The 15047-nt window shown below is 43.1% G+C and overlaps 1 protein-coding gene across 5 annotated transcripts in view; it reads left to right on the top strand.

Annotated features, from left to right (window-relative positions):
• The window catches only part of NIPAL3 (NIPA like domain containing 3), a 41930-nt gene extending 38947 nt beyond the window's left edge, over positions 1–2983 (top strand). For all 5 annotated transcript variants that reach the window (XM_015598779.2, XM_015598780.2, XM_025041452.1 and 2 more), the window contains one exon: positions 2687–2983. In XM_015598779.2, the coding sequence (XP_015454265.1) occupies positions 2687–2886 (200 nt within the window). In that variant the 3' untranslated portion in view covers positions 2887–2983. The remainder of the gene's footprint in view (positions 1–2686) is intronic.
• The last annotated feature ends 12064 nt before the right edge of the window (positions 2984–15047 follow it).

Below are 15047 nucleotides of genomic sequence, written 5' to 3'. Positions count from 1 at the left end.
TGTGCAAGTATGTGTATGTACCTGTGTGTTTGTGTGTTGATAAATTGTGTATGTGTATATATAAGTGTTGGTATATGCATATATACAGATGTATTTTCTGGTAGAAAATAGAAGGTAACCTAAGGTAATCCTAGATATTAACATTCTGGATCTGTTTGTGAATATGGCTCTCACTTCCTATTTGTACCTCATGATCGGTGGGAAGTCAAATGTTGAAGAAAGGAGACCCTGCCCTATTGCTGTGGCAGGTCAGGACACTTCTGAGTAGGCATGTGTTCTGTGCAATGAAGAACACGGGCTTGGAGTTCAGATGACCTGGATTCAAATCCCAGCTATGCCCCCTACCCACTCTGTGACCTCGGGCCTGGATCTCCCAAGGCCTCTGACACCTCACTTATAAAATTAGACTCCTTTCAAGGTAGGGAGATAACATGTGAAAGGCCCCTTGTGCTGTGTCTGGGACGTGGTAGATGCCTGGTTAAATTTGGTTTCACTTCCCTTTTGTTTTAGAAAAACTTTGAAAATTTCAAACACTTGTTTGATCTGATGCCAGGTAGAACATGAAGAATAAAACCACTTAAACAGAGTGGCTTTTTTAGCTATTTGGTGTCCTGGTTGGCATCAGGACCTTGCCTTTGGTCTACGTAGACTGATATCTTTACAACCGACCAGTAGCTACTGTTCAAGAGGCATTCAGATTCCAAAAATTTAATACATGTCACAACTTGGAGAGGCTTTGAATAATTCTAGCACCTGAAAGACTTCTTTAAAAAGGAGAAAGAGAAAAGCAGTTCTTGAAAGCTGGGAGCTGGGCCTTGGTGTTCCCTGACTGAACATAAACAATTTCATAGGACATCCACACCAGACAAAGCTACTCGGTGACCCTGATGGATCAAGATGCAAACAGAACCACTCCACTGCTATGTCTGAACACACACAACACATGACCATTGTCCACACATGAGAAGGATCAACCATCTCCCTAACACGAGTGACTGCTCCTCTTGACCAATCACGCTTTAAGCCTTAATCTGGTCTCCTCTCCTACTAGATAAGAATTGTTAAGATCTCTAACTATCGAATTATCCCTACTTCCTGACAGCATCTAACCCAAAAAGCCAAGCCCTTCTTCCTTAAACCTTCCCCAAAATCACCTAACACAAACCCAAATAATAAGTCCTTTCTCATACCTTCTTACTGAAATACCCCACGGTACCCCCATGGTGTCCATCTCCCTCATTGCAATGAGTCAATAACCCCAAATTTGTTAGACTATAGGTGTATTATGGGTGTGTTCCTAATGATTTTTGGCTAGAGAGCATTGACAGAATCCGAAAGCTAAACTGCCTGGTAAGCCAACTCTCTTCCCTGAAGAATGAATAGGCATCCCCTATTCCCCCCGATGCAACCCCCGAAATCCAAACCACAGACTCTTCAAATGACCACCGGCTAAGGCTTGTGCAACGTGGGAGCAAAGGGCCTTCCACAAACTAGGTCTTTCCAACTCGTTTGCAGAGTGAATAAGAGTGTGGGGTTTGGCGTCAGATCCCAGCTCTGTCTGTCATTCACTGTGACCTTGGCCAAGTTATTTCACCTCTCTGTTTCTTATCCAGAAAATTAAGATAGTAGCATATCTCTGTCACAGAGTTTTAGGGAGGTCCACATGGCAGTCTGGTAAAGAGCTTGGGCTTCGGAGTTTAAACCACCTGAGTTGGAGTCCTGGCACTGCCACTTACTAGCGTTGTGACCTCCGACTGCCTCATTTTCCTTATCAGTAGTTGTGAGGATCAAATGAGATAAAACTTTATAACTGTTTAGAGCCGTGTCTGCCACCAACTAAACATTCAGTACACATTAGCTATTACCATTACTGCTGCTGTTGTTACTCTTATTATTTAAAGCACTTAGCCCAGTGCCTAGGGCATATTAAGCAGTCACATGTCAGCTGTTATTATCCTAGTAGTTTCACGGAAGACACTTTGCATTCAATTTCTTATGACTCAGCCTGGGGCCAAGAGAATCTGAAGAGTCTTAATTCCCTACCAGAGAGTTGGCCTCAGAGAAGACCAGGTCCCAGCTGTCTAGGGGAGTTGGAGAATAAGGTTAAAAGAATGAATGACTAAAGTCTTTCCTCTCATATTTAAATAGAAATCCAACATCAATGTACCCGGAAGTAGTGAGCGAAATCACACCTTACCCTGTATGTAGATCAGGGTTGTTAATGTTTAAGTCAAAGCTCTCCCTCTGAGCAGCGTGATACATCTGTCACCATCACGTGTCCATGACACAAAAGTTACCCTCTTCTCTCAACAGTATTCTGGATCCTGATTTAACTCCCAGAAAAGTAACAGCATCGACCATGTTCAAAGCACAGCACTGGTTCCACACCCCCTGTGGCCCAAACAGACATCCCCACCTCATTCTAGGCCAACCCATGGTTTCTCTTGACAGTGGCTGGTCTGTGTGCATATTTACCAAAGATTCACCCCTTGTTGCTTAGCAACCGTAATGTTTCTAGGATATATTTATGGCTGTCCTTTTTTCAATCTAAAGCATTCAGGAAATTGACAATGCACATGATTAGCTCTCGAGCAGGATAATTAGTCTGTGGCAGGATAGAGGAAGGTGCAGCCTCCTCTGGCCCCCTCACCACATAATGATTTGGGGAAAATGGATTTCATTTCAGGTATGCAGAACATGCATGACAAAGGGATGGCAGTCCAGCCTGACCTCAAAGCTTCTTTTTCCTATGGGGCCCTGGAAAACAACGACAACATTTCTGAGATCTACGCTCCTGCCACGTTGCCCGTCATGCAAGAAGAACACAGCTCCAGAAGTGCCTCTGGGGTTCCCTACCGTGTCCTGGAACACACCAAGAAGGAATGAGCCCACCTTGAAGGCCACACTCACCTTCCCTCCAAATATAACTGCTCAAGCCGTGCTGACAGTGGTTCAACCCTTAATTCTAAAACTTACCTTTCAAGTCTTGTTTTTTTAAACCGAGAACTCTTTGGATGGGGATCTTGAAAAGGCTTAGTCTCTGGAAAATCATCTGTTATCTTGGTCTCAGAAATTTCAGATGTTGAGGGTAGGGGGCGGGGTGGTGAAAGCAGGATTCTAGGCAGGCGTTAGGGAATTCAGCCTCTGCCTAGGTTAGCCCAGCCAGACTGGGAAAGCCTTTCTCATCCTTGAGGATGGTAACTGGGCTTCCTCATTCAATGACTAAAGGTGGCCCACGCTCTTCAAAGCTAAAGGAAGGCAGAGATTCTGCTCTTTCTTTCCAAATCCGGTAAAAGACTGGAGACCTGGTAAGTCTAGGCTTCCCCCCGCCTCACGTGCAGGCCTGATCTCTACCCATCTCACTCGTGGTTCTCTATTTACAATAATGCTTGTGTCGCCTTCACCTGGCCTAGTGGTCCAGCCCGGGGCGGAACGTTCTATCACCACTAGCTTATAGGAAATGCACTTCTGCCTTCGCACTGTCTGTGCTCTTCCTGTGAAAACGTGCTCCATGTGTTTATATTGGATCTGCTCCGAAAACTTGTTTTTGGTTCTGTGAACTACTTGATTGCTTTTCTCCCTACCAATGGAACTGGGAAGTTAAGAGAAGGGGGAGGATAAAGACAAGAGCAGAGTGATGATACTTCAGCCCATAAAGGAGGAAGAATCCCTTTCCATCTTTTTTTTTTTTTTTTAGGAGAGGCAACCCTTGGTTGACCTCACAGATTGTCAGCTTACAATCTCTTATTTTTTAATTTTTTACGCTTATAGCACCTGGTCTTCCTAGGTAATCTCCCATCCAAGTATTAAGCAGGCCCGACCCTGCAAAGCTTCCGAGATCAGTTGGGATCGGGCTTGTTCTGGGTAGCATGGCCGTAGACCCATTTCCATCTTTAAAAAGGTGATTCATCACTTATAAAAGGATAGACAAAATCTGGCTGTTTCACATGTATTCTGCACACCAGTGCCCTCTGGGAAGATTGGGGGTATTCATTTCAGAGACAGCCTCACTCACCTCCCCTCCATCCTCTCCTTTGTAGATCGACAAACCAAGCTTGAATTATTGGTTAATTTTCTCGGAGTGATAGAGACACTTTGGGTCGTCATCCCATGCACATACATCTAGGAGACACAGCATTCTCAGAAACGGGACTGCCACCTCCTTTCTGGCTGCAAATAGCCTTCCCCTAGACTACCTGTCCACTTTGTATACTTTTGAGAATGGCAGGTAAAGGTTTGCAAACTTTAATGAGCATAAGGCTCCCCTATAGTGTTTGTTTAAAATGCAGATTTCCCATACCCCCACCACAAATACTCTGATTAAGAGGGACTGGGGTGGGTCCCAAGAGTCTGCAGTCATAACTGACAGCACAGGTGATTCCGATGCAAGTAATCCAAGGACAACACATCCTGAAAGCCTACTAACTGAGAGATGGTCTGCTAAAACCCCTGGGGACTGATACACTCCTACTGGAAAATTGGAATGAGCATTCCTTGTTTCCTCCCTGGGGTTCACTGAGCAGGTCAAAGAATCTCCCTAGGATCCAGCATTTCTCCACTCATTGATTACTACTTAGAGCTACACTTTCTGCTTCCCTCTTTGGCCTTTAAATAATAGGCAAGATAACAGTGTTAATAGACCAGTGTTGATAGATCATTAACCTTTATGGATTGTGCTTAATTCTGATTTAGTACCTTGACTGCAAAAACTGACTGTTGCCTGTGGTAACCACTCTGTATTGTGTCTTAACCACTTCTGTGTTGTGTTTTACATGCCTAAGAGGGCAGCAATGAATGACCTTTTTCCCTTTAGGACTGATATCACCCAATTCAACAATATTTATGAGGCATTCGATATTTGTTAAGCATTCGGATGGTGAGGGCAGAAAGAATAAGAATGGTTCCTGCCCTCCAGGCCAGCAGTGGGAGACACAAAAATACTCAAGAAACTGGCAGGACAGGCTGAGTGCAGTAGCAAACCATAGAAAGTGACAGTTACAGAGCCCCTGCTAAAGGTCAGGCCCTGGGCCCAGAATGGGTATTCAAAATGGACATGTTTTTGATACTATTCATTGCTGGGTGGCAAATCTAGCTAAGATTTGGGCAAAGCATGGAGAGTAGGGTGCTCACCCCCCAGGCAGAGGGGCCAGCATTTGCAAAGGCACAGACATAGGGAGAGGGAGGTGGCAAGGAAAGGAGAGCCAGAGAAGGGGGTGGAAACCAAATCACAGAGGGCCCTGAATGCCTGGCGAAGGAGTTTAAAGTGTATCTTCGAGGGCATGGGAGCCATCGATGATTCACCGGGAAGAGAACGGCAGGGTCAGCACTGATTGGAATGAGGGCCTTAAGCAGTGTGGAGGAAGGATCTGAAGGGGTAATAAATGTCACTTTTTACAGTCAGGATGCAAGCCTGCAAGAACAGAACACAAAAGAGGGATTAAAATTCAGTTTGCTGTTGTTCAGAGGAGGAGGACATCAACTTTCCACTCAGCTCTGATTTTATTTTTCCTCATGGCTGTGACATCCCCAAGCCTTCTTGAATGTTTCAAGCAACATCAAATATCACACCTCCACCTTCTTCCCAGCAGACAGGAAGTTAAACTTAGGTTTGAATTTTTCAGTTGTTCTATGGTCTTCCTCTCCCCACCCCACCCCCTTGTCTGGGCTTCTGGGTTCCCTCATCAGACATTAGAACCAGTTCTTTGTAGACTGATGCCTGTGAGTTTTGACGAGAGCTCAGCAGCCCCTTCCACCCACCCCTTCTGTGAAGCTGCAGGTGTAATGATGCCATCACATTTAGATTCAGATCATGTGGAGGTTTTTCAGCGTGGAATTGAATGGTGGGTAGGGAAGGGAGGACTGACACCTCCATTACTTTGCTGGTGGAAACCAGCCAGCTGATGATGCTGTGTGGATACAAGTTGTCCACCAGGGGAAACCTCCGCCCTGCAGCCTTGTGAATTATAAATCTGGTCCAACACTGGCTGATGGGCAAAAAGAATTTACTGTATGTTTCTCTGAGAAGCTATGTAAATGAAGTCACCTTAGAATATATTCTGTGTGGATGCTTATATTTTGTTAACTTCATGACTAATGTAGCATGTATTATTTTTCAAAAAAAAAAGTGTGTGGTAAGTGCAAATAAAATTATGAAGTGGTATTTAATTTTAAAACAACCCACGTGTTACCTGTTGAGTTTGAGTCTTATGTTTGGCTAATACTTTCTAGAGTTATCTAGAGCAGCTCTATCCAATAGAACTTTCCGTGATGATAAAAATGTTCTATGTTTATGCTGCCCAATATGGCAGCCGCAATCCACAGCCATTCTGATTGAAATAAACCACAGTGATTCAAAGAAGGAAAGAAAACAGACCCCATTCTGTGGGCATTTTCAGGCTGCTGCTGCCATTTTAAAAACTGAAGACTTATAAATTCAGAAGAGGCTCAAAGCTCCTTGAGATACTTTTGAAGTATAAGAGCAAGACATGTCAGGGTTCTTAAGTCAATTCACTTCAAGACAAATCACAAAGCCATCAGCTTGATCTAAGACCCACTTGGATAAATGTGTTTATCTAATTTGCATTTTAATTTTAACTCATACTTTGCAGGGCTCAGCAGACCATGACTTTGACTAATAATACTTTTCCTTTTTATACCCAGATCATTATATCATGAGTATCTAAGAGCTGGAAATTAACCCCCTTCAATGTGACATTCTCTCTCCCACCCCCATCTTCTGCTTTTTTAGGATATTATCAGGGGAGGTTTCTAGTGTACTGTGCACTCTGCAACAACTCTTGAGCTTTTCACGCTGACTTTCTCATCTGCCATGACCTCTGCTCTAGCAGCCCCTTTGAGACCAACACTCAGTGAGGTCAGCTGCCACCTGCTGGTGACTCCAACTGATATACCCACCTTGCACACTCTGGTCCTAGAGAGGAAACAACCCTTACTATTGGCCTCCCCCTCCAAAGCATGGGACAGGCCCTCGATAGCCCCTGGCAATGACTTCTTGTGATCCCGTAGGCCCAAACATAACCTCCGGAGCCCTTCACAAGCTGGAGCCTCACCAGCTGGCTCCAGGTAGGCCACCACAGACAACAACCCATTTCCTTTCTCCACTAGGAATCTGAAAGTACCTGCAAATCCAGACCTGATTGATCCCATTGGGCCCAGAATGATCAAGTCTCTCCTCGAGAACTTGACTTACTTCTGCTTCTTCAAAAAAAGCCCAACTCAGTGGGCCCTCCCAGAACTCACACCTCCACTCGAGAAGTCAGAAAATATTTCAAATTGTAGATTTTTCCTGCTTCAGAATTATTAAGGTCTTTACCAAGCACCCCTCCACTTAAGAAGATAACATCAATCTAGTCCTCCAGACAACTGGCAACATCAAGGTGAATGCTGGTAGCATTTGAGATCCACTCAAGTGCCCACACGTTGTAGCACAACCACATATCGCAATCTCTAGTTTGACCACTTGGGTGGATTTTAAATGTCGTCTAGATCTCTGGTGATACTGCTACCTGGTTGAAGGAAGGCCACGTGGCCTGTCCAATACTAATGAAGAGAAGCACAAGGCAGGACACTGGGATGCAGCACATCATCGGGGCTAAGAGTGCAGAATCTGGAGTTTACTCTCCGTGATCTTGGGAAAGTACATAACCCCACCAAGCCTCAGTTTCCTCACCTGTGAAAATGGGATAATAATGCTGCCTCCCTCATAGGTTGTTGTAAAGACTGAATATAGAACAATGCCTGGCACACGGTAAAGTCTCAGTAATGTCAGCTACTTGATGTTAATTTTCTTTAAGCTAGGGAGCAGTATAAGTACAGGCACAGAGCCCCAAGGCCAAAGTCAAAGACCTCAGTGCTTCCTACATTTCGTTTGGGTCTTGAGGCTCTCCTGTGGTCACCTTAGGGAGGAAGGAGAATTACTCTTCTAAAGACTTGCACCTCATTTACTCGTGAATGGACTTTTACAAGCTTAACCTTATCTCCAAGTTTGTATCTTTTGAAGACCTTGCAGACACAGTCGCTGAGATGACAAAGCCAAGGTGTGCAAGGCATGGACTGAATGTGTCCCCCCAATATGCATACGTTGAAACCCTAATCTTTATGTAATGATATTAGGCGATGGGGCCTTTGGGAGGTAATTAGGCCGTGAGGGTGGAGTCTTCATGAATGAGATCAGTGCCCTTGTAAGTAGAGGCCAAAGCCTTAGCTAGCTCCCCTCCACACCCTGTGAGGACACATCAGAAGACAGCGGTAAAGCAGGCAGAGGGCACTCGCTCACCAGAACCCAGTCGTGCTGGTGGCATAATCTCGGACTTCCAGCCTCCAGAGCTGAGAAATAAATTTCTGTTGCTGATAAGCCATCCAGTGTATGGTATTTTGTTGTAGCACCAAAACTGATTAAGATAACAAGCCATTAAGCTCTTTTCTCTCAGCTCTAAACCCACCCTGCTAGGGGATAACTTTGGGATGCTGGGCCTGGAACTCTGCAAACCATGTTTCTGCTGCTCCCTAGTAGGGGCCTGTGAGGGAGACTGTGAGGCTGCAGGAGGAAGAAGGAACTTCCTCTCCCCTATTTATTTCCTGTTCCTGTGCATATCACCCCAGCCACACTTCAGTCTAGTACAGCAGCAGCAGCTGAATCTGTTCCTCCCCCCTATTTATTTCCTGTTCCTATGCATATCACCCCAGCCACACTTCAGTCTAGTACAGCAGCAGCAGCTGAATCTGGCTTTACAGTTCTTTCCAACTCTTACACCATCAGCTTCATGGCGCACCCTTAAAGACATCAGCACCCTCTCCTCGGAGCTGGGTGCCAGCTCCATGGGGCCCCTCCTCTTATCTCTCTCTCTCTCAATAGCTTTATTGACATAATTCACACACCACACAATTCACTCATTTGAAGCATACGATTCATTAGTTTTTAGTATATTCATGGATATGTGCAATCATCACCATCACAATTTTAGAACATTTCATCACCTCAAAAAGAAACCTTGAAAAGAAAGTAAGTGTTGGCAAAGGATGTGGAGAAACTGGAACCCTTTGTGTACTGCTGGTAGGAATGTAAAATGATGCAGCCGTTATGGACAACTGTATGGTGTTTCTCAAAAAGTTAAAAATAGTATTATCCTATGAGCCAGAAATGTCACTTCTTGATACACACACACAATTGGAAGCAGTGACTCACACACACAAATTGGAAGCAGTGACTCCAACATATTTGTACACCCACGTTCATAGCAGCGTTATTCACAATAGCCAAGAGATGGAAGCAACTCAAGTGTCAACCGACAGATACATGGATAAGCAATGTGGTACATACACACGATGGACTATTATTCAGCCTTCAAAAGAAGGAAATGCTGACATATGCTGCAACATGAGTGAAATAAGCCAGATACAAGAGGACAAACACTGTATGATTCCACTTACAAGAGGCACTTAGAATAGATAAATTCAAAGATGGAAAGTAGAGTGATTATTGCCAGGGGCCAGCGGTGTGGAGTGGGGGCATAGGTTTTGTTTCTTTATTGGTTTCAGAGTTTCAATTTGGCAAGATGGAAAAAGTTCTGGAGGTAGATGGTGGTGATGGTTGCACATCAGTGCATATGTACTTAATGCTACTAAACTGTACACTTAAAAATGGTTAAGATGGTAACTTATGTATATTTTACCAAGTTAAAAAAAATACAGAAACCCTTTTAACTGTCACCTCCCTATACCCCCTATCCCACCCTCCCAGCCCCTGGCAACCACTAATCTACTTTCGGTCTCTATAGATTTCTCTATTCTGGATTTTCGTATGAATGGAATCATACAAAATGTGGCTTTGTGCTCCTGGTTTCTTTCACTGAGCATGTTTTCACAGCTCATCCAAGTTGTAGCGTGTACCTGTACCTCATTTCTATTTATGGCTGAATATCCTCTTATCTTCTAAGTTTAATAATTACAACCTCTTTCCTTGGTTCCTTTCATCCTAGAAATGGTAGCTGCTTCCTGCAGTTGCTACTCCATGATCCGTTAGGGTTCTTTTTACCTGTTCAGTTACTAGTTACTAACTTTAGAGTATCTAGGTAACAGTTCTTTATATTACATTCTTCTTGTTCAAATCACTGTGTGATTTCTGTCTCCTGATCAAAACCTGACTGATAATCAAAGGGAAATCAAAACACTGAATTCCTGGGCTATTCGTGCAGCTGGCCATTTTTAATGTTCCATTTTCTCCTTGGCTCCTTCTGTACCCCTTCCTTCCCGATTATGGTCATCTAGCTCTTATCCTCCTCAACCCCTCGGCAGCTCAAATTAATCAGGAAATAATACCTCCTCCTAGCAAATCCAAAGACTGCAACATCTAGAGAGAATCTCCTTCCAGTGTGGAGTTGCACAGATGCTGTTGGATCTACCCGCAGTTATTCAGTATCCTCTGAGTCCACAGGCACATGGAACGGATTCTTTGTGATTTAGAGAGACACGGCAAGATGAAATCTTACACAGCATCCAGGCTTCAGAACCCAATGAAAGACATTGTTCCACACCCAATCCTCAAAATTATGCAGGAGTGGGTTTTTTAGACATGCTCCTCTTTATAAAAATGTAATAGTAATTAATCATCTGTATTTTTACTAGGATTTAATAGTTTTCTAGGAGCTTTCAAAAGACAGTTTGTCTGAGCCTCAAAAACATCTTATGAAGGAGGTACCACTGTTATTTCCCTTTGGCTGAAGAGAAACCAGGCTTAAAGCTTGTGACATTTGTTCGAGGTTAAACAACTAGTCAGTAGCACAACCAGGATGTGAGCTTGTAGCTTTTGGAAGACGTTGAATTACAGTTGGCTCTTCTTATTCCTGGAGTTCTGCATAGGCAGATTCAATCAACCACAGATCAAAATATTTGGGAAAAAATGTTACATTATTGCTGACATATACTACATAGTTCCAGCCTCAGATGGTTCTGTCTGTACTGAAATTGCACAGACTTTTTTTCTTGTCACTTACATAATATTTACATTGTTTGCATAACATTTACATTGTTTTAGGCATTATAAGTAATCTAAAGATGATATAAAGTATACAGGAGGATGTGCAGGTGTCATATACAATTACTATGCCATTTTATGTAAGGGACTTGAACATCTGCACATTTAGGTATCCACGGGGGTCCTGGAACCAATCTCCCATGGCTGAAAGACAACTATAAAACACGTATGGCTCTGAGAATGGTGTTCTCATACATTGCTGAAGTTCAAGGGTTCTGGAAAGGCGGAGGCGGGAAGGAGGCTGCATACATTGGTAAAACTTTTCTGAAAAGTAGGAAACCCTGATATTCCCTTCCAGATAATAAAACTACAATGATCAAAACAGTTTCTATTAAGAGCTAGATCAATGATACAGAAGAAATAACCCAGAAATATACATATATTGTTTTTATATATACTAAGTTATATATACAAAGCAGTGGGTAAACTAGAGTCTTAAATAATTAATGTGAGAATCATTGGGAAAAGAATTTAAATTATAGGTTTAGTCCATGTTTTTATACTAAAATAAATTTCAATTAAACTAAAGTGGTAAATGTAAAAAAGGGAAATCATAAAACATTGAAAGTCACTATTAATTAGATGTCAGCAAGGGAGAGAAACAAGTGAAAAAAAACTGCAAAGTTAAGATCAATAGATAAAAGGGGAGCAGGGAAAAGGCAGGAACATAGGACCTATCAAGGTGTGAAGAGAATTCTTGTACAAACCCTTTTTTGGGGGTGGGTGGAGACATTTGCTCAAATTTCCCTTGAGTATATATACTTAGGAGTAGAATTTCTGGGTCATAGGGTAGGTGCACATCGAGCGTGATAAACCGGCAAACAGCTTCCAAAAAAGGTTATCTCCTTTAAAATTCCACCAGCAATGCATGAATGTGAGATGGAGATCTCACACTGATCACTTCCTTTACTGCCATAGCACAACCTTAATAAGGACTTCTTAAAGTATTGACTTTTAAATCTACTCAAATAAGAATAACAAAAATGAAATGAAATTACCTGTCTGGAAATTCTCCCGAAAGGCAAGAGCTAAGCTACTCAAGATCTGTAGCATCATCTGACAGGTTCTACTTGAGTTTTTCAGGACAGCAAAATACTTAATCAACCTTGGCACAGCTTTCAGTGAATGGAGCCACAGGGGATCAGTTTCTTTCTCTCTTTTTCTCTCTGTAACTTAAACCTCACAATGAGGAGGAGGAGAGGGAGGGAGCCTTAGAAATGTGTAGTTCATTTATAACGAGGACTTATTACACATTGCGTGTCCAGCACCTTGGACACAATGGTAAAGAGCAAAGATGTGCAAGATTCCATCCTTGTTCTGGAGTTGCTCATAAACCAGTTGGTGAATACAAGGTGGCAATTGTTTCTCTGCCCACCATGTAAAGATTGATGGTTTGGATTCTTCCCTTTGCCCTGTTTGTGTTCTATTCCTCACATTCTCCCTGGGTCATCTTGTCTGAGCCCATTATTTCAACTACCCACTATGCCCCCCTCCCAAATCACTACGCCTGGTCTGAGCTCACTTCTAGGCTCCATACCTGTTTTCCAAATACTTTCATCCTCAACTCCTCTCTAATACTCATAACTTACATATAATTCATCAGTAAATTTTGTTAACTTTGCCCTTATAACATAGCCAGGATCATACTATCTTTCACCTCTTCCTCCTCTATGATCCCTGTCTTAGCCACGATCATCTCCGATCTGCATTATTGCAATAGTTCTACCAAACCAGTATTGCTATCTTAATGCTGTGGCCTGCTCATTATCATTTCTCTTTCTTTGAATGGCCTTTGGTGAATGTAACCATCATTATCATTTCTCTTTCTTTGAATGGCCTTTGGTGAATGTAACCAGCAGAAGGTTAATCTAAGGAGAATTTGATAAAGGTTATTTACAAATGCGTGGACAAGCTTGAGGGAAACAAGAAGGAATGATGGTATGATGCTCTGAGGCTGTCAACAGAGAGAAGCCATTACTATACTCTAGGCCAAGAGAAGGAAGACTCCACCAGAACTAGGAGAGAGAACTGTATGAAGCGAGTCACTTGACAGAAGCCTCGGTAGGTGTACATAGCCAAACTGCAGGGACCTAGAACAGAAGGGATTACAGAATAACACCCTTACTTCGTCCTCCTCCTACTCTCTGATCTCCCCCAGATGCACTCTATTGGATAAATTCAATTGTAAGCCAGAGGATAAGAAACCCACTGAGGCAGTCCGTGCTGGTCAGCCTTCTGAGGCACAAATCAGGAAGGAAAAGGGTGGAGAGTAGGTTTGAGGGGATCAACAGAAAATACCTTGCACAGGAAGCCACCTCTCCCTAGTTCTTAGTCCATGAGATTTGAGAGTTACTGACCTCACCCTAGTTCCAGAGGTGAACTCATGGCCCAGCTCTGGCCTGTCAGATATGTCATGCCCCTTCTCAAGAGAGTGGTTTAGTAATACACAAGTAACCCAAGTTAGACCAACAAGCAGCAGTCCCAGGACTTTTATTGAAAGCACTAAGGAAAAGAAACTCTTTCTGCTGGTAAGGGTATAAGCAGCCATTCTGCCATCTCATTGGGAAAGGCATCTTGAGAATGAAAAGTCAACAAAAAGGAAAACAGGGGCAGGATATGGAGATCAGACTAAATCCTGATGTCGCAGTTTAAGCCCCTGGATCCAGCCATGCCTGAAGCCCATGACTTTTCTGTTACATGAGTCAACGAATTTCCCTGTTGCTTAACCCAGTTTGAATGGTGTATTGCAGGTGGGAAAAAGAAGACTCAGACAATATTTAATACTTATGCCAAAGACCAACACAAAGGTATATCTATACGTCTCTAAATACACCATTATTTCTATGGAATGGTCTTTCTCATATTCTCCATGTAGAAAACTCCTACTCTAATATCCTCTAATATCCTGAACTGCGAAGCCTTCCCTTAATTTTCTAGGTAGAATTGCTCACTTCTTCCTCCACTTTGTCAGCACTTGCGAAATGCCTCTATGAGTGCATGTATAAAATTGTATCACAATTAGCTGTTTGCTTATCTGTTTTTTCTAGCTGTGAGCCCCTGAAGAGGTCGATTTGCAAGCCCAGAGCACAGGGCCTGATATCTCAGGGAAACTCTGGGTGAAGGCTAAAGCAGCCTTTTTATTTTAGGACCTCTCAGAGCCATTTGTGTTAATGTGCATTATGGATCCCCAAACAGGGGTACAGAATGCTGCAATTTCCCAACTCTTGACCTAAAAACTCAATTTTTGCTGAAGTTGCTGTGTTAGAGGAATTTAGAGAAGATTACTGTGGTCCTTAGGGTGACCTTCACAAAAGAAGTGGCTCTCAATAAATATGTTAAGTTAATGAAACGGAAAAACTTGGTTAGATCAAGGTTGGGAGCAGGGGCAGCCAAATTGGAAGCAGCAGAAACAACAAAAGCAATGAGCAGGAAGCAAGAGGGAGTGACCCATTAGACATATCTCTCTGATAATGCAGGATCAACAGTTAAAGAGTGATTGCGGCCCAAATCCAACCCCGTTTCCTTAGCTTTAGTCTAACAGAGATTAGATATATTCTATACACTTTGATTTTTCTTCCTTCCCCCGTGATCCAAGTGCTGAATGCCTGACAACACTGCCTCCTTGATTTTGACCTTCAATTTGCTTCACTTGACTCTGAGGGGACTATGGTAGGTGATCAGAACTGATTTTCTTCCAATTGCACATCCTTAAGACAAATTCCTTTCTTGTTCTGTGCCTCTGTTTCCCTCTCTGAGAACTAAGGAAAGAAACATGGTCTCCCCCCAAAGTTTGGCCCAGATGCCTTGTAAAAAAATAATGATAAATTAAATAATAATATCTGCCAAAGAAAGCGCCAGTCCTAACCACCGTAACTCTGGACAACCCATTGAACAGCTTAGGCCCTTGCTCTATTTATTTGTAAAGTAAGCATAATTATGCCGTTGGCCGCATCGGGAAAGCCCAGCGACGCCGGCCCAGCGCGCGAGCCCAGAC

Source organism: Pteropus alecto, unplaced genomic scaffold, assembly GCF_000325575.1.
Source record: "Pteropus alecto unplaced genomic scaffold, ASM32557v1 scaffold39, whole genome shotgun sequence".
Taxonomy (NCBI): domain Eukaryota; kingdom Metazoa; phylum Chordata; class Mammalia; order Chiroptera; family Pteropodidae; genus Pteropus; species Pteropus alecto.
This window is presented reverse-complemented; position numbering and strand designations above follow the sequence as displayed.